Source organism: Pongo abelii, chromosome 7 (genome assembly GCF_028885655.2).
Source record: "Pongo abelii isolate AG06213 chromosome 7, NHGRI_mPonAbe1-v2.0_pri, whole genome shotgun sequence".
Taxonomy (NCBI): Eukaryota; Metazoa; Chordata; class Mammalia; order Primates; family Hominidae; genus Pongo; species Pongo abelii.
Genome location: NC_071992.2, coordinates 140,831,780 through 140,852,642, shown reverse-complemented (window position 1 = coordinate 140,852,642; position 20,863 = coordinate 140,831,780). Strand labels below are relative to the sequence as shown.

The window sequence follows — 20,863 nt, the reverse complement described above, 5'->3', positions numbered from 1 at the left end:
ACCAAACAAAATAAGATCATACTGAGGCTACTCTTTTGTACTCTGCTTTTTTCAAGCACAGTCTCCACCTTTCCATTTCAGGAAATGTTCATCTTAACTAGTACCAAAATCATACTCAGATTTTTCCTGTTGTTCCAAAAATGTCCCTTGGTGGTCATGTCCAAAATGGTATCCCATTTAGAGCCACACATTTGATTGTTCCTTAAATTTTTAAATCAAGTGCAGAGGTTTGCAAACTTTTTCTTTGAAGGGCCATATAGTAAATATTTTAGACTTTGAGGGCCACGTGATCTCTATTGCAGCTATTCAACTCTGCCCTTGTGTGTACTGTGATGTAATAGTAAATACATATGTGTTCTCTGCTCCCATTCTTTGTGCACAACTCCTGAAACCCTTGGAATCTCCTAAGTGCTAAGTGTCTTTTTGTATGCTGCTAAGATGACTGATGACTGGGGGCTCCTGGATAGCCTCAGGATGGGGGTTTGCCTAGGAAAACCAATCATGTGATTAAAGAGTTGGAAGTTTCAGTTCCTCCCACCCACTCCCACTTCTGGGGAAGGGGAGAGAAACTGAAGGTTGAGTTGTTCACTAAAGGCCAGTGATTTAATCAATCATACCTACATAGTGAAGCCTCTATAAAAACCCATACATGTCTCTATGTGTCTCTTCTACCTGGCCATTTTTGAATTGCATCTTTTTACAATGAATGGGTAATAAGTAAAGTGCTTTCCTGAGTTCCGTGAGCTGCTCTAGCAAATGATCAAACCTGAGAAGGGGGTTGTGGGAACCTCTTATTGTAGCCAAGTTAGACAAGTTGTGGGTAACCTGGGAACCTACTGCTTGTAATTGGTATCTGAAATGGGGAGAGTCTTGTGGGACTGAGCCCTTGACCTCTGCGGTCTGATGTTATATCCAGGTAGATAGTGTGAGAATTGAGTTAAATTATAGGTCACCCAGCTGGTGTCAGAGAATTGGTTGTTGGGAGAGGAAACCCCACACATACCTGACGTCAGAAGTGAATCCTCACGCCTGTAATCCAAGCACTTCGGGAGACCAAGGTGGGAGGACTGCTTGAGCCCGGGAGTTCAAGACCAGCCTGAGCAACAAAGTGAGACCCCCATCTCTACTTAAAACAAACAAACAAAAAATTCAGAGTATTGTGAGTATGAGAATACAGTAGGAGAAAGCAGTTTGCATTTTTTCCTATCTCACACCTTGTCATTCAAAAGCAGGTGATAGACAGTATGTAAATAGGTGTGGCCATGTTCCAGTAAAACTTACAGTCACTGAAACTTGAAGTTCTTATAATTTTGATGTGTCACAAAATATTCTTTTGATTTTCTTCAACTATTTAAAAATGTAAAGTCATTCTTAGCTTAGAGGCAAACAAAAGTAGGCAGTGGCTTGTGGGCCTTAGTTTACCAACTCCTTGCTCTAGCGCATTTCTTTTTTTTTTTTTTTTTTTTTTCTTTTTGAGACGGAGTCTCGCTCTGTCACCCAGGCTGGAGTGTAGTGGTGCAATCTGGGCTCACTGCCAGCTCCGCCTCCCGGGTTCACGCCATTCTCCTGCCTCAGCCTCCCTAGTAGCTGGAACTACAGGCGCCCGCCACCACGCCCGGCTAATTTTTTGTATTTTTAGTAGAGACGGGGTTTCACCGTGTTAGCCAGGATGGTCTCGATCTCCTGACCTCGTGATCCGCCTGCCTCAGCCTCCCAAAGTGCTGGGATTATAGGCGTGAGCCATCGCGCCCGGCTGCGCATTTCTTTTTGTAATGTCACTGACTTGCCAAAGCAGCTGGGCTGGTTGTCCCTGTGAAATAAAAATAAAATTCTAAGCCCCCTAAACGGGCTGAACAGAACCCCCTCGACCAAGTAGACCCCAGAAAAACATGAAAAACTAAGATTCCCAAACATGACAAGATGAGGGGTTGGTCCTGGTCTCCTTCCTTACTAACCAATACCAGACTTTTTTCCTAAAAGTTGAACAGAAACCAGCCCTGGAAAAACAAAGATTGGAAGACTTGCTCCTCTACTGACTTCAGCCAACTGCCAGACGTTGTGACCAGCTCCCCTCCTTTTTTGCAGTTTCACCATGACAGCTGACCAGTTTCACGAGGCATTCCTTCCTGTACTAAGGGCAGTTGCCACCCCCTCAGGCCTCATAAAGGCTACCAAAAAATTACTCCTGGGATCCCCTCTCATTGTATATGTTTCTCATTCAATTTAGGCCCTTTGCACCTGTCCCCTCACTCAGCATCTTTAAGGCAGTTGATTGACCTCCTATGAGATACTTTTCTCCTCTTCTAACCTAACCATAATTTACTGTAACCTCCTTAATGTAGCTACCATTTTGCATTTTTTTTTTTTTTTTCTTGAGATGGAGTCTCACTCTGTGGCCCAGGCTGGAGTGCAGTGGCGCCATCTCGGCTCACTGCAAGCTCCACCTCCCGGATTCACGCCATTCTCCTGCCTCAGCCTCCTGAGTAGCTGGGACTACAGGTGCCCGCCACCACGCCCGGCTAATGTTTTGTATTTTTAGTGGAGACGGGGTTTTACCGTGTTAGCCAGGACGGTCTCGATCTCCTGACCTCGTGATCTGCCCGCCTCAGCCTCCTAAAGTGCTGGGATTACAGGCATGAGCCACTGCGCCTGGCCCCGTTTTGCCTTTAATAAGAGATTAAAGCACCCAAAGACTGCGTTGTCTTTTCTTTCACCTCATATAGACTTAAGGGAGACCCCCTTACCCATTAATGGATCCTTTCTCAAAAATTCTGCTGGCTTCTATTATGCAGCCTATGTGGTGGTCTCTCTGATGGGAACCATTGAATCAGGCCCCCAGCCAACTGCCCGATCTGCCCAACAGGCAGAATTAGCATCCCCTCACTTGGGCCTGCCTACTGGCCAGGGATGAAACAGTTAATATTTATGCAGACAGCACGTATGTCTTTGGAGTTGCCCGTAATTTTGGCATGCTCTAGAAACAGGATTTTTTACTTCCTCTGGACAACCTATTAAGAACAAAGACTAGGCCGGGTGCAGTGGCTCATGCCTGTAATCCTAGCACTTTGGGAAGCCGAGGCAGGTGGATCACTTGAGGTCAGGAGTTTGAGACCAGCCTGACCAACATGGTGAAACCTCGTCTCTATAAAAAACACAAAAATCAGCCAGACATGGTGGCATGCATCTATAATCCCAGCTACGTGGGAGGCTGAGGCAGGAGAATCACTTGAGGCTGGGAGATGGAGGCTGCAGTGAGCTGAGACTGCACCACTGCACTCCAGCCTGGGCGACAGAGTGAGACTCTGTCTCAGAAAAAAAACAAAAACAAAGACTGTTTTGTTTCTCTTAGATGCCATTCAGGCTCATTGAGCCCTAGCCGTTATCATAGTCGAGAGACATTTCTCTGACAAGACAGAAGACAGCGAAGGCAACCACCTAGTGGATGCAGCAGCTAAAGCTGCCGCCCAGCATGTAGCTCCTTCCCAAGTTATGTGTACTCAACCCCCTCCTCCTCCTCCTCCCCCTCCTCCTCCTCCTGCTCCTCCCCTCCCCCTCCTCCTCCTCCTCCTCCCCCCTACCACCCCCTTGCTCTTCCTTCTTCCTTGCTCCCCTCCCCATCTGAAGACCTTTCCATACCCATTTTCACAAAAGACAGTCTTGGAGTCTGGAAGAGGGAAATGGATGAAACAAAATTGTGCTTGCAATCCCCAGACAAAATTACAGGAAGGTCCAAATGGACATCCAGTCCTGGCCAGCACCCTGCAAAGACAAACAACCTTCATACATAATCTAACCCATTGGAATCCGACAAAATGATTCAGCAGGGTAGACAGTACTACTCTATGGTGGTCTCTCCAGCTCTTGCCCCTCCGCTATATAAACTCTGCAATATCTACCCTCAGTATAACCCAGGTGAACTCCTGAAGCTCCCTCCAGGACAATTTCCTCTTCCCTAGGGTCCCTTAACCATGTGACAACTTGATTTCGTTTAGTTACCACCATCCCACAGATTAAATTTTGTTCTTCTAATGGTTGACAATGTATTCTCATTGAGGTAGGTCTTTCACCTGTAAACAAGCAACAGCTATGGTGGAGGCCAAAATGCTGCTTGAGAAAAACCATTCCTATCTAGGATGTTCCCACTGAATTCCACAGCAACAGAGGCACTCATTTTACCTGCCAAATACTAGAACAAGTTTTTTAAATCTGCCCTTTTACAGCACTTTCACTGTGCCTATTACCCCCAGTCCTCTGGGCTAGTTGAACAGTCTAATGGGATCATTGAAAGCGAGCTGGCAAAAGTTACAGAAACTTAACCTGTCTTTGCCTAAAGCTCTCCCATTAGCGTTACTGATTCTGCAGTCCATTCCCACCAATAAATGTCAGCTCTCCCCTTTTGAAATTGTTACTGGTTGGTCTGTGCACTTAGACCAAGAAATATTTTCTCCTGCCCAATTACAGGAGGGAACTTGAGGCTTATTGCCAGGGGCTTGTTAAAGCTATAAAGATCAATCACTGCAGGTTGTAGAATCTTTTTACAGCTTCCCGACAGGTCGTAAACTCCAGTATTGCCACCTCCAGCTTGGTGATGACAAGTAGTGGAAGAGACATCAGTTAAAATACTTCCTCCAGCCTACTGGATGGGTGCTATTAATGAATCCTCGTGCTGCTAAGTTACAGAGATTGACTCCTGCTCGCACATGTCTCATCTGAAAACAACAACCCTTGCTGAATCTTGGAAGTTGGTGCCAGTCTTTACACGAGACTTCAGTTAACCAGAGCCTCATCTTTAGACCCAGAAAAAGGCAATAGTCAACATAAACTGCTTTCGTGAGACCCAGGGCCAGGACTGTATTCAAAGACACTGGGTCTCATTTAATAATTTGCCTCTATCTAAACTAATAGAATTTGTTCCATGCCTTTCTGCTAGATAACTTCAATGTTTAGCTACCTGTGGGCTTCCTCTTCTTGTCTTTATCAGAACTGAGCAGGGATTATGACTCCCACTCCTGAGGACATCATTGCTTTGTTCCGGTAGTGAGGTGTTCTCTTACTTAAGGACAGTCCCTTAAGTTTGTCAGATAATCCCCGTGGATTTGTATGGGATTTATGGTTTTTCCCTTGGTTCAGTTTTCTGAATTGTTAAATGGCTGTTCCCTCCCTTCCTTTTACTCTCATACCTGTACTGTCCCCTTTCCCTCTCTTTGCGATTGTCCCTCTGTCTTGTCTCAATGCAGAGAATGGCATGATAACACTTTAGTTAAGCTGTCCCAAATGTTGCTAGTAGAAGGAAACCTATTGGATTGCTGGATTTGCCAACAACTTCCTTGATCCATTCATAATAGATATGTGCCATTGGTAATATCTGTCACTGACTGCTCAGATGTCCCTAATGTTACCACTTACCCAGACCAACCCCTTTCCCTGTAGATTTTCCAGGTCCAATTGCTTCAAAGCCCAGATATTGTCACCCCTTGTTTTGATTTGTCCCATGTTTTTAACATTGGAAACCCATTCTTTACCATGGGACCTTCTTTGTCGTTGTTGTTGTTCTTTGGGTTTTTTATGGTTTTTTTGAGACTGAGTCTTGCTCTGTTAACCAGACTGGAGTGCAGTGGTGAGATCTCAGCTCACTATAACCTCTGCCTCCCGGGTTCAAGCGATTCTCCTGCCTCAGCATCCCAAGAGCTGGGATTACAGGCACCTGTCACCATGCCCAGCTAATTTTTGTATTTTTAGTAGAGACTGGATTTCACTGTGTTGGCCAGGCTGGTCTTAAACTCCAGACCTCAAGTGATCCACCTGCCTTGGCCTCCCAGAGTGCTGGGATTACAGACGTGAGCCACTGCACCCGGCCTACCATGGGACCTTCTTGACCTATGAACTACTGGATAGACAAGTGTCATCTACATCAGATAAATAAAGTTAAAAATATATCCCTACAGTGCCCACAATATTTACATTTAAAATAAGTGAGTGGATTCTGGAAAGCTTGCAAGAGAAATGGCCCATGGTTTAGTTTGGTGATGTCAGGACTCCTCATGAATGCATCTGCTAGTTAAGATACCCTCAGGAGTATCACTTGTGCCCGCCATTCAGGCTGTGTGTTTGTATGTGGCATTGGGTCTGATCCACCTGCACAGCTTTGGGCACACTGTTGCATCGGCAGCCTACAGTTAGAAGGTTCATGCTTGCTGAGATATTTTGTAACTCCCCGTATCCTTACACAGACTTACAGAAGGACCCCCTTTCTCTCCATTATTAAACTAAAAGGTCTATTTTGGCAGGGTGTGAAGATGATACAGATCAAAGCATCCTGGGAATATTAATTCCGAGTGTTGGGATTTAAGTCAATAAGGATATGATTTGAAAAGTCTCTGCCACTATTAGTCAGATTGTTGCGGGATTTAGGAGTATGAGAGAGACCTCGGGTTGAAACAGGAGAATCTTTTATTGAGTGCACTCAGGCCCAGCAGACTCAGGTCCAAAGACTGAGCCCGAAACAAAGACAGCACTTGACTTTTATACACACTTCACAAAAGGGGATGGGCTAGCTTGAAGCAAGCTTACAGTGGTGTGAAAGCAGGGATACAGAGGCAGGACAAACTCAGGATTGCTCGTGACCATTGCCAAGCAACCCAGGTGTCCGTTATCTACGTTTGCCTAGGCACAGGCTTATCCTATAACCTTCACTGTGGTGCCCAGGCAGCTGTAGTTCAGGCCTACTCAGGCTTCTCGTGACCTTTGTTGTACTTCTTAGATAAAACAGAATACTTGAAGTTATTAGTTACAGAGAATAAGAATCTATAAACTCATACCATAAAGCAAAGGAAAATTTGTTTTTCTTCTCCTTATGTTGAGGGAGTGCTGGAAGAGTCTCCAGAGCACATTAGATACCATTATCAAGACTTTTCCTGGGTCTCGGGTGTGCCTGTTGCTGCCTCTGGGACAAGTCAGTCTAATACAGGAAAACTTATTTCTCTATCTTTTTAATTTTAGTTTTCTTTAATTTCCCACCTCAAGATAGCTGCAGACGCTGCAAAAAGCCTTGTAGCTCAACAAAAGTCTCTAAACTCCTTGGCTCAAGTAGTACTAGATAATAAAGTTGCCGTAGATTTTCTCCTAGCCAAACAAGTTGTTTGGCCCATACCTCCTGTTACATAAGTACTTCAGGTGAAATAGAAACTGTTAGAGGCCGGGCACAGTGGCTCACGCCTGTGATCCTAGCACTCTGGGAGGCCGAGGCAGGAGGATCACAAGGTCAGGAGATCGAGACCATCCTGGCTAACATGGTGAAACCCCGTCTCTACTAAAAATACAAAAAATTAGCCGGGTGTGGCGGCGGGTGCCTGTAGTCTCAGCTACTTGGGAGGCTGAGGCAGGGGAATGGCATGAACCTGGGAGGCGGAGCTTGCAGTGAGCCGAGATGGCACCACTGTACTCCAGCCTGGGTGACAGAGCAAGACTCCATCTCAAAAAAAAAGACACTGTTAGAGAAAGACTATCCAAACAACCTTAAATGGTTACAAGAGCTATGAACTACTAATCCTCTCAGTGATCTGTTTAGTTGGCTTCCAACTGGCCTGGGAAATCCCTTTCAAACTGCTAAGTGTTTGTTATATTCATAGTCTCCATCATACTTTCTTTCTTAACATTTAAATGACTTATAATAGGACTGCAAGAAGTCCCCTGTTAAAACCAGAATTATGATGGCTCAGTGCGTAGAACTTACAGGCAAGTTAATTTTGTAGCCATTCCTTTTGGCTCTTATATCTCTTATACTTTACGGGTTAATGAGGGCCTGCCATCTCTCTATTCCTGCTTGATCTAGGATGTCCAATTGGCTATCGTAGGGATGGATCTGGGACAGGTAGCCACACCACCCTGGCAATGACATGGGACAAAATAAAGATTTGGCTACTGGTGCTGCTTGCAGCAGATCATGGCTAAAATGGGGAAACATGAAATAAAAGTAAATTTCTAAGCACCCCCCTGCCCCACCCGACTGACTGAATGGACACTACCTTGGCCAAGGAGACCCCAGAAAAACTTTGAAAGCTAAGTTTTCCAGCCGTGATGAGATGAGAGTTTGGTCACACCTCAGTACACCCCCTTTCTCACTAACCGATACCAGACTTTTTTTGTAAGAGTTAAATAGAAACCAGCCCTGGAACAGAAACAAGACTCACTCCTCTGCTGACTTCAGCCAACCACCTGACACCACAGCCAGACTCCCCTCCTTTTTTGTGGTTTTGACATGACAGCTGACCAGTTTCACCGTGCATCCCTTCCTGACAAATGACCACCAGTCACAGACTAGTTCTGGCTGGTTTATTCAGGCTGTGCACCTTTTGACATATAAAGCTTAATTTTACTGCATTTTAATGTTAAGTCTCCACCCCAAAGTGAACATGGGGTTTGTGTAACATGTATGTTTGCTTATCATACATGCATGAGTCCACCTTTCATGAATATACATAGCTCCTCCTATAACCTGTTAAATATGTACATTAGCCAGCCCATTTAGTGTAAAACTCCTGTTCCCCACTTCTTCCCTTGAAATGGTGGCTTTTGTTCTCAGCCAAAGGCTCTGCTTCCCAGCCTGCAGCTTGCACGTCAGTATAAGAAATAAAGTGCTTCCCTAATGTATAGATCTCGTGATTTTAAGTCAACACCCTACAGAAAGTCTATCTCCTGGCTTTGTCTGTTTGCTAAATAATAGTGTCATTGAGCTTGTTCTCTAATCCCCTGTATTTGCTATAAACTCGGGGTTATATCTAAAGACTAGCAATATCTAAAAAACAAATTGTGCCTTACTTGCTGTCCCTTTGTATCCCTAGATCATAGGTGACAGTGATGTGACACGATTCAGTAAGCCCAATAACTGAGGCTTCAACTTAAGAGTTATGGTTTTCTCCTGGTTATAAACAGTGCTGTTTCCTACTCTTACTTTGTTTTGAAAATGAAAAGTCAGTATTTGAAGAACTCTTAAATAATAAAGTAGGTGCTGCTTTTCAAGCCAGCTATTTGAAGAAAATTAATGAAAAAGAAACATTACTGATCTATATAGGGTGACATGCTACTGAATGTATGAATCCTTCAGTTTTCTCCCCTAATTGGAAGTAGTAATTTTCCACTTTGCCTTGTTTTTCTTCCTGTCATTCCCTCCCACCCGTATCTCTTACTTTCTTAGCTTTTCAAGCTACTTACTGTCTTTAGCTGGATCTGGCTAGACATTGGTTTTCATACAGTATTTGTCTACTTTGTTTGAGTTTACATGCCAATAGGCATACGTCTAATAGAGACTTTTAATTTAAAAGATACTATTGTCAACCTCAAATAACCAAAAGGTCAGAATCTAGTTTACAGAGTTTATTCAAGCACAACAGTTGAGGACTGCAGCCCAGGACACACTTCCAAGTTGCCTTGGGGAGTGCTCCAGAGAACAAAAGAGAGGCTCAAATTTTTAAAGGACAAATCAGAAGGGGAGGGGCACAGTTACAGAAATTGTTAATCAGGGATTCTCATTGGTTTACAGAAATAACATTGGTTAGTGATTGGCTATGTATTGTTGAACTATAGGGTGTATGGCATTTTAGGGCCACTTGGCGTCAGTCTAGAGCCCACATAGCAAGTGGCTTCAAGAAGTAATTATTTAGCTCAAAGGGGAGTGAGCTTGGACTGCTGTGAACATTTTAAATGCCTTTCTGGGCCTGATAATTTAAAGGTGCTTGCATTTCTCAGATACAAGGTTTTTGTTTCTCACTACCCCTTAACATAGATAAGAACATTTTGAACAAATTAAATAAATAGGATTTTGAGTGGCTTTGTTTTCATGATTACATCATGAGTCTTAATGTTCAAAACATATTGATTCACATTTGGCTATTTGATAATGCATTCTTGGATCGGGAGCCTTAACCATTTAAGGTGATATGACAGTATGGCTAAAGCTGATTCAAATTCCATTTGTTGTTGGCATGTTACAGTGTTTGTAATAACAGTGTTCCCAATAATTACATGTTAACAGGACTTTTAATTTGCAAAATGCTTTCATATTTGTTTTTGGTTTTGAGCCACATTTTGTTGCTAGAAGGAGAAAGTTTATGTCCACCCTACTAGTGAGAAAACCGAGGCTCAGAAAGACTCACTTATTTGTTGCGGGTGAGCTGTGACTATCTGGGCCAGCAGTGCGAGGGTACAAGAATTTACCAAGACTGGCCGGGCGTGGTGCCTCATGCCTGTAATCCCAGCATTTTGGGAGGCCAAGGTGGGTGGAGCTCCTGAGGTCAGGAGTTCGAGACCAGCCTGTCCAACATGGCGAAACCCTGTCTCTACTAAAAATACAAAAAATTAGCTGGGTGTGGTGGTGGGCGCCTATAATCCCAGCTACTTGGGAGGCTGAGACAGGAGAATTGCTTGAACCCGGGAGGCGGAGGTCGCAATGAGCCGAGATTGTGCCACTGCACTGTAGCCTGGGCGATAGGGTGAGACTCCGTCTTAAAAAGAAAAAAAAAAAAAAAAAAAGATTATGATGATGCTAAAGTGTGGAAGGTTGGTGGGTGGTCAGCTGCGATTACCACTGTCTACATCTGCATGGCCTTTAAGCACTTGTCACTGCACTTGGGTCAAGGGACTTTTGAAGGAGTCTTCCTGCATTTCTGTCTGCCCAGATAAACCCAGAGACTATACTGGGATGTAGGACCTGCTTCCCTCATCAGCCAGGACCTATAGACCTTTCTCATCCCTCATTTCCCCCATCCCAAATCTCAAATCCTCAAGCAGAATATCCTGTCACTCTGACCTGCCTTCAGCAAAAATCCATCAAGTTGAGTAAACCCAGAATCTTCCCTCACCTTTGATGTTTCCTCTTAGTAATTTTTCATCTGTTGATCCCCATTCTACTGGTTGGCAATAAATCCTCACTTGTCCTTGTATTCAAAATTGAGCCCAGTCCCTCCCCTTTCTGCAAAACCTTCCCTTCTGTCAGTAGTCTCTCTTGAATAAACCCTTCCTCAAAATCTTTGACAAGTGTTATGAATAACTGTTTGCTTAACACTGCACAAAGGGGAAATGGTCTAGAAGAGATACAGACCATTTCTGTTTTCCTAATGATCAGTGATGATCGGTGACCCTAGACTAAACCTCTCTGAAGGATTATTTTAGGCGGAAAGGACTCTCCTCTCTTCCCTGGGTTTCCTTTCTCAGTCTGCCCCATTTATCTAATTTCCTTTACTTACTTATAAAGAAACTAGATAATAATTCTTCGGATTGGGCCATTCCACCAAACTCCTATATTGTATGTATAGTATTAGATGATGTTTATATGTTAATAGCCCTTTTAAAGGGTACCACATCCCACCCATCTTTGTTGACATGTTAGTGCCCAAATATCTTTGTAGTTTTCTGCATTTTACTTTTTCCCCTTTTGTTTCAAATGCCTGGAATACTCTCTTCACTGTCTCTTAAATTTTCTAAACTCCCATTCACTTTCAAGGTGTGTCTTATTGGTGGAGCAGACATTCCTGGGAACCAACTTGGCAGAAATTAGAATGAGAACATACCAAGAAGCTGAAACTTGGCAGAAATAATATAGGGAGTCTGTTGGTAATCAGCTGCTACCACCACTGCAAATTTTGAGATTCTCCTCCTGCAAAAAGCTAAATGATGTGTATTTTCAATAAGGGAGGCATTTTTCTTCTTGCCTGTGACCAGTCACAGTCTGACTTCATATCTCGTTGTTCCCCATGTTCCCTTATATTCTACAGCAGAACAGAGCTTCCTGTTGCATCCAGTATTTTAAAGACAAGTGTCTGTACCATAGCTGAGTCTGGTGTCTTCTGACCCCTCCCTTCCTTACACTGTCTTCCCTCAGTATCGGCAGGAGATTGGTTCCAGGACCTCCTGCAGATACCAAAACCCTTACATAAAATGGCATGGTGTTTGCCTATAACCTGTGCATATCCTCATGTGTGCTTTAAATCATGTCTAGATTACTTAAAATACCTAATTTGATGTAAATGCTATATAAATGGTTTTTATACCTTACTGTGCTTTTATTTATTTTTTATTGTTGTGTTGTTATTTTTATTTTCTAATATTTTCAGTCGACCTGTGGTTGGCTGAATCTGCAGATCCAGATCCCAGAGATACAGAGGGCCAATTGTTCTTCTCTCCAGCAGCCGGAACAGCCTGTAGCTCTTTACAAGCACTGTGCTCTTTCCCATCTTGAAGGCTTTGCTCCCACTGCTTCCTCTTTCTGCAGTTACCTCTCTTCCGCTGGATAATAGTCACTCATCCTTTAAGATTCAGTTCAATGATGACTTATTTCTGGAAGCCTCTTCTGAGCCAGCCGCCAGACTAGGTTGGTTGTTCCTCTTCTGTGTCCCCATAGTACCAGTGTTTACTTCTAATATTTCGTAATTGTCTGATAATGGATCTGCCTTACCAGTTCTGCAGTGAGTTTCTTGAAAGCAGGAATTATATCCTATTCATCTTTGTATCCCATGTTTCTAGCACAGTAGTTGACAAGTGGTAGGCACTTGGATATTGTTTGAGTAGATGAGTGTGTGAACAAAAAGTTTAGTAACAGAAGCTTTTTATTTAAGTACAAGTTTCAAGTAGAGACTCAATAATTAATCAGTGACTTTTGCTTTCTACAGATATTGGTATCAACTTGACTGACCCTATGTTCAGAGGAATTTATAGAGAGGTTCAAAAGCATCAAGGTAAATATTTCCTTTATTAAGGCGAATAGTTTCCTATGAAGACAAATTTTCTGCCTCAGGGGATCTTGAAAAGCATAATTCAAGCTGAGTCTTGTGGCTCACACCTGTAATCTCAGCAATTTGGGAGTCTGAGGCAGGAGGATTGCCTGAGCTCAGGAGTTCAAGACCAGCCTGGGCAACATAATCTGCTCTTAAATTTGAAATAATAAAGAACTCATGGCTGGGCACAGTGGCTCACGCCTGTAATCCCTTGCCCAGGCTGAGGCAAGCGGATCACCTGAGGTCAGGAGTTCGAGACCAGCCTAGCCAACATGGTGAAACCCCATCTCTACTAAAAATACGATAAAATTAGCCGGGCGTGGTGGCAAGCACCTGTAATCCCAGCTACTTGGGAGGCTGAGGCACGAGAATCGCTTGAACCCAGGAGGTGGAAGTTGCAGTGAGCCGAGACCACACCATTGCACTCCAGCCTGGGCAACAAGAACAAAACTCCGTCTCAAAAAAAAAGAACTCATTGTGCATTTTAGATAAAACTATAAACAAAGTGAAACACATTTATTGATAAACCATGATCATGAACATTTATAATAAAGTTTAATTAAGGTCTTCTTACCTGTAGAAGTTTATAATTTCAAATATAAAACTTCAAATAGCCATTTGCACAGAAGCTAAAAAAAAAAAAGTGAATTTTTTTCTGCCAGATTTTCATAATGCAGAGTTTATCTTTTACAGATGACTTACAGGATGTAATAGGGAGAGCTGTCGAGATTGGTGTTAAAAAGGTAACATCCATTTTGTTATTCTAGAGATTTTTAAAATTCATTTTTTAACTAAATTTTAGTTAAAATTTTGCAGAATAGAAAGGAATAAACCAATGCCACAGTTGGGGTACATATTGTCTACTTGTGATATTAGAAAGTTAATTGAAACAAAATATCAAAATACTCTGTTCATAGCAATTTAAGTTACACAAATCTCATGTATAGTTTTTATATATGATAAATGGCAAAACCTCTTTGAAAAAAAATTTTTTAAACCTATGTGAATTACCAGGCTTAAGAGACAACTTTTAATCAATTTTATAATATAATTTAGCATTTGTCAGAATTAAGCAATAATTAAAAAGACATGTACCTGACACCAAGTGTAGCTATTTATAGTTTGGGCATACCATTTAAATAATGGAGTAATACTTTAATTTTTACAGTAATAAAATGTCTACGGCTTTTTAGAGAGTTCTACTAAGCAAATGAATAGATATTTCTTTAAATTAGCTTTAAAACAGAGAGCTAGCCCACACATACACTAAGAAATAAGGTTAAATTCCATAGTATGCTACCAGGACACTTGGTAGCTACTACCTCCAAGATGAATAACTTGTTTTGGAAAGTAATACTGCTGACTAAATGAGTTTTGCAGTCTCCAACTCTAAACTTTTATTTGTTATTATTCACAAATAATACGAAAAGATAAAAGTTACATTAATTTCTCATTATAGTCACTCTGCTTGGTAAATCACTTTAAACAATGCTTTTCTGCAGACTCCGAAATACTAAGCTCCTAAGTTTTCATGTGTTAGCCATGAGTAATTTAATCTTAATGTTTATTCACACACACACACACTTAGGAATGACAGAACTGAAGTGATTTTTACTTGGACATGGTTCCAAACTGAAATTTAATTCAATACCTTGCATTTATATTGTAGTAGTTAAAAGCATAGTTAGGGCATAACAAACGTGGTATCCAGCCCCTGCTTTATTTTTCATAGCTTTATAACCTGGAGTCTTTTATGTCACTAGACTTCAGTTTTCTCATCTGTAAAATGAGAATGATAATAGTACTTAATTAATAGAGTTGTTGTGAAGGCTAAATAAAATATTGAATGTAAAGCATTTGGTATTATACCTGGCATAAACAACCTTCGTTATGTGCATGATGGAAGCCACCACCATGAGGTCATCATCATCGTTATCTTTTTTTTTTTTTTCTTGAGACAGAGTCTCCCTCTGTCACCCAGACTGGAGTGCAGTGGCATGATCTCGGCTCACTGCAAGCTCCGCCTCCCGGGTTTACGCCATTCTCCTGCATCAGCCTTCTGAGTAGCTGGGACTACAGGTGCCCGCCACCACGCCCGGCTAATTTTTTTGTATTTTTAGTAGAGACAGGGTTTCACCATGTTGGCCAGGATGGTCTTGAACTCCTGACCTCGTGATCCGCCTGCCTCGGCCTCCCAAAGTGCTGGGATTACAGGCTTGAGCCACCGCGCCCGGCCCATCGTCGTTATCTTATGCACTGGGAGAGGAGATGATGCCCTCTTGTCTTGCCGTTTTTTTCAACTATCTAGAAAAGTTGTAGGTAAAATAAAAAGTATACTTGGTTAGTATTTTATGTAATTTAAATACTGGATGTAGGCATCTGTTCTAGTATTAAAGTTTTAGGTATGTTAGTAACAAGAAAGTTTTCCCAATATTTTTATTAATGTCTTTTTTTTTTTTTTTCTGGAAGCAGAGTCTCGCTCTATCCCCCAGGCTGGAGTGCAGTGGCACAATCTTGGCTCACTGCAACCTCTGCCTTCCGGGTTCAAGTGATTCTCCTGCCTCAGCCTCCCAAGTAGCTGGGACTACAGGGGCCTGCCACCACGCCTGGCTAATTTTTGTATTTTCAGTAGAGTCGGGGTTTCGCCATGTTGGCCAGGATGGTCTCGAACTCCTGACCATGGGTGATCCGTCTGCCTCAGCCTCCCAAAGTGCTGGGATTATAGGCGTGAGCCACTGCGCCCTGCCTTACATCTTCTGCTTTACAGATAGTCAAGGATTTAGTTATGGCTATGTTTCCTGAATGGATACGCAATATCTAATCATATTAAAGATTTAAATAGCTATATGAAAATATCTGTTTATCATTTGCAATTCTACCTTTGTTTTGTGTTTTCTCCCTAAGTTGTACCTAGAATGAATTCATCATTTTAGTGAGACTTTTGAAGTATGCTTTACAAAAATATACATCGTTGTACTTGAATCACGCCTTCAGAAGAAGGCGCCCCTTACACAGCACTGCTTCAGTGCTCTCACTATCAACACATAACTCTTTAGTGACCTTTTCATTTTAACAGATGAGGAAAGATGGCATTCTAATTACTGAGTGGACTCTGATGGGTCTATGTAGAAGTATGCTTATTTGCCAAAAGCCATACGTTTTCCTACAGAGAATTCATTAGCGTGCATTAACTCACTGATTCTCCAACCTTTTGCTCTCACAACCCCTTCACATTCTTTATTATTGAGGACCCCCAAAGAGCTTTTGTTTGTGTGAGTCTTACCTACTGATATATACTATATTAAAAATTAAAACAAAAAATTTTAAATATTCCTTTTAAAATAAGAAACTACTGGATAACATAAATAGCATATTTTTATGAAAAACAAGTATATTCCAGAACAAAAAAATTAGCAACATGAGTACAGTTGTATGTTTTTTCAAATCTCTAATGACTGTGTTACTAGAAGCCTGCTGAATTTTCATATCTTTTTCTGTAGTCAGTCTCTGGTGGTATCAAACATCGTGTAGCTTCTTGAATACCTTGTGGACACTTGCAGTAGAGTGAGAGTGAAAAAGACAGAAGGCGTCTTATTATTATTATGAAAATAGTTTTGACTTCACATACCTACTGGGAGTTACCAGACTACACTTGGAGAACTGTTGAATCAATCAACACTATTGAATCATTGATTTCGTTATTCACACTTTCATAACACCTGATCTCTGTCCTCAAGGAACGCAATGTCTAATAATAAAGGTGGATATATAAATACATTTTAACAGAGTCTAGTGATGAATTCTACACCTCTACATGCACACACACATACATACATACATCCCTGAGGTGTAGTCAGGTACTACTCTGCATAGGAGGTAATCTCCCACCTGAATTTTAAAGGGTAGGTGTGTGACAGTCACAGAGGAAAGAGCATTCTGGAATAAGGAAGTGGTAGGAAGGCATGTTTAGGAAACTGTTATTGCTGCCTTAGTAAAGTCAGCTTATTTTATTTTCTTTCCATTTCAGTTTATGATTACAGGTGGAAATCTACAAGACAGTAAAGATGCACTGCATTTGGCACAAACAAATGGTATCCTCGTATTTCTTTTACCAAAAAAAAAATGAATTAAGTAATTTTGAAGAAGTCTTTCTGAAAACTGCTTCAGGTTCAATACAATGGATCATGACTGTGGAAACAATAGGAAAATGGACTGATTTAAATGGGACATGATTAAGATGACAAAATTCAAAGTACTCATTGGTATATCAGATGTTTATAAAACCGTTTCATACTGCTCAATGAAGATTATTTTAAGATTTCAGCTAATGAGAATAAAGTTATCCAGGTACACAGTTTAACCTCAGGTGTTTTTTTGAGACGGAGTCTTATTTTGTCACCCAGGCTGGAGTGCAGTGGTGCGATCTCGGCTCACTGCAAACTCCACCTCCTGGGTTCACACCATTCTCCTGCCTCAGCCTCCAGGGTAGCTGGGACTACAGGCGCCCACCACCACGCCCGGCTAATTTTTTGTATTTTTAGTAGACACGGGGTTTCACCATGTTAGCCAGGATGGTCTCGATCTCCTGACCTCGTGATCCACCCGCCTCAGCCTCCCAAAGTGCTGGGATTACAGGTGTGAGCCACTGCACCCGGCCTTTTTTTTTTTTTTTTTGAGATAGAGTCTCGCTCTGTTGCCCAGGCTAGAGTGCAGTGGCGCAGTCTCGGCTCACTGCATGCGCCGCCTCCCTGGTTCATGCCATTCTCCTGCCTCAGCCTCCCATGTAGCTGGGACTACAGGTGCCTGCCACCACACCCAGCTAATTTTTTATATTTTTAGTAGAGAAGGGGTTTCACTGTGTTAGCTAAGATGGGTCTTGATCTCCTGACCTCGTGATCCGCCTGCCTCGGCCTCCCAAAGTGCTGGGATTACAGGCGTGAGCCACCGTACCCAACCAACCTCAGGTGTTTTTGATGTGGAATTCATGTGTGTGTTTTAACATGTTTAAGATACAAGTTGCTTTTTATTTACTCTTTTTTAACTTAAGCTGTGAAGGGTCATTTTATTAAATTTTTACTAGATGGACCAGATACTGTGCAAGGTACCAGGAATGCAAATAATAACACCTTATAATATCTCATATGCTCGCTTTATGTTCATACATTTTGCATTTGTTTAAAATCTTAAAAGTTTTAGGACTGATTATTAAAGGAATCCTAGTTAGATAAAACCTCATTTATCTGGCATTCACGAATTTAACTTTTTTTTGCATATCTTATGTACTAGACACTGAGGAATTAAACATTCCACATAATTTTTAAATTTTGTATTTTAAAATACTGATGTGTTTCCTTTATGTGTGAAAACTTACTAAAAGCTGTATTTTTATGGAAATCTCTCTAAAATCCACACTTGTCTTTTAGGATCCATTCACACTTTTTTTTTTTTTTTTTGAGACAAAGTCTTGTTCTATCACCCAGGCTGGAGTGCAATGGCACAATCTCGGCTCACTGCAACCTCTGCCTCCTGGGTACAAGTGATTCTCCTGCCTCAGCCTCCTGAGTAGCTGGGATTACAGGCTCGTGCCACCACGCCCAGCTAATTTTTGTGTCTTTAGTAGAGACGGGGTTTTACCATGTTGGTCAGTCTGGTCTTGAACTCCTGACCTCGTGATCTGCCCAGGTTGCCCTCCCAAAGTGCTGGGATTACAGGCGTAAGCCACCTCACCCACCCCATTGACACTTTTTCTTAGTGATTAAAGATAGACTATCTTCCAGAGAGTTTTTGAGATACGTAAGAACATTTTATCCTTACTTTTTATCCCCAAACATCTATGCTTTTTAAAGTTCTCCCACCTCCATTACCAGCCCTCTTCCACTCCTCTCCATGTAACTTGTATTCTTACAGCTTTAAAAGTGCTGCTTCCTTTGTTTCTAAACATCTGCATGAGAGCCTGAGGAAAGCTTGATACCTTTCCCATGGTTCGGGCTCAGCTAAGCCATTGAAAAAGTGTTTTTGACTTCTCATTTGTATTCTATACAAGTCAAGCTGTCAGAGTCTCCTCCAAATAAGTGAACCTCATTTACTTGCTAGAAAAACAAATCCCCCTTTCCACCACTTTAAATCACCCCCACTATTAACCTGTTTAAGGGAATACATTTTTATTGCTATATTAAATACATGAATCAATAATGGAGGAATAGGTGTTAAACAAACAAAAAATACCAATCAAGATAGTCACATGAATGGTGAATATAAAAGATAAAATCAGTGCTGGTCATGGTGGCTCAGGCCTGTAATCCCAGCACTTTGGGAGGCCTAGGCAGGTGGATCGCTTGAGCTCAGGAGTTCGAGACCAGCCTGGGCAACGTAGCGAAACCCTGTCTCTACCAAAAAAAAAAAAAAATTAAAAATTAGCCAGGTGTGGTGGCATGCGTATGTAGCCCCAGCTACTTGGGAGGTTGAGGTGGGAGGATCACTTGAGCCCAGGAGGTCAAGGCTGCAGTAAGCTGTGATAGCACCACTGCACTCCAGCCTGGGTGACACAGTGGCACCCTGTCTCAAAAAAAAAAAAAAAATTTCACTTTGCATTCTACAGCCCTAAATGCCAAGCTTTAGAAAAAGTTGAATTATTTTATTAATACATTAAAGCAATTTTCATATTCATATCCTACTTTGTTTAGGTATTCTAAAAATTGTCATATGATTAACATAATGCATTTCTTATAATTTGAGTAATTTATTGCCATTGTTGAAAACCAGTTGAAATTACTTGATATCCTCTAAAGATCATAATAAATATAAATATGAGAAAATACTTTGAAAATAATCCTAAGACATTATTTTCTGTTAGATATGTTTTTCAGTACAGTTGGATGTCATCCTACAAGATGTGGTGAATTTGAAAAGAATAACCCTGATCTTTACTTAAAGGAGTTGCTAAATCTTGCTGAAAACAATAAAGGGAAAGTTGTGGCAATAGGAGAATGTGGACTTGGTGAGTGCCAGCCTCGCCTCTTAGAATGACTTTGTTTGAAAATAAGTAATTTGTTCTGTATAAGTTAGGAGTAATTATTCTTCTTTATCTTTTTAAAGATTTTGACCGACTGCAGTTTTGTCCCAAAGATACTCAACTCAAGTAAGGAAATTTGTTGACTTTACAAATTATTGTAAAATCATGAGTGATTTTTAAAATATCTTTTATCAGGTGAGAGTATAGTTGGATTAAGCATGAGGATATTTTTGTTTTTCCCTTTGTATATCAAAAGTAAGTGAAACAAATTCCATGCATACTTGCATGTAATTCGTAAGGGATGGAAGCGCATAGTTCCCTGGTTGATTAACCATTTAATTTTATTGTAATGGTAGAAATTAGGGATGAGTTTTACATGATAGAGATTTTACATTTTTTGTTTGCTTGTTTAACAGATGCATTCATATGTGAACAGTTCCAGTGGAATGAATTAAATTATTTTGGGGAATGTGATTGTTTTGTTTTGTTTTTTGAGACAGAGTCTCTCTCTGTCGCCCAGGCTGGAGTACAGTGGCGTGATCTCGGCTCACCGCAACCTCCACCTCCTGGGTTCAAATGAGTCTCGTGCCTCAGCCTCCCAAGTAGCTGGGATTACAGGCATGTGCCACCATGCCCGGCTAATTTTTATATTTTTAGTAAAGATTGGGTTTCACCATATTGGTCAGGCTGGTCTCAAACTCCTGACCTCAAATGATCCACCCGCCTCAGCCTCCCAAATTGGGAGATATAATTTAAGAGCAAAGGATATTAAAAGTGTATTACAAGCCAGGCACAGCAGCCTGCGTCTGTAGTCGCAGCTATTTGAGAGGCGGAGGCAGAAGAATTGCTTGAGCTCAGGAGTTCCAGACCAGCCTGAGCAACATAAGGAGACTCCGTCTCTAAAAAAAAACCAGCAACAAAAAACCCACAAAAGTATTATAGGATCAATCACCAAAGCTAGAAAAGCTTATTTTACTCTTGCTGGGCATTGAATATTGCTAGTTTGGAACTGTGAGATTCCTTTAATAGGAGCCATGTTGAATGGTGGCTGCTGAGAAAACTCCAAAGCTCACGACCCTGCAGG

At 41.6% G+C, this 20,863-nt stretch overlaps 1 protein-coding gene across 1 annotated transcript in view; it reads left to right on the top strand.

Moving 5' to 3' along the window:
• The window catches only part of TATDN1 (TatD DNase domain containing 1), a 52,598-nt gene that overhangs the window by 3,482 nt on the left and 28,253 nt on the right, over positions 1-20,863 (top strand). The window contains 5 exon segments of the mRNA XM_024251334.3: positions 12,663-12,728; positions 13,461-13,510; positions 16,795-16,858; positions 19,621-19,764; positions 19,863-19,905. Of these exon segments, the coding sequence (XP_024107102.3) occupies positions 12,663-12,728; positions 13,461-13,510; positions 16,795-16,858; positions 19,621-19,764; positions 19,863-19,905 (367 nt within the window).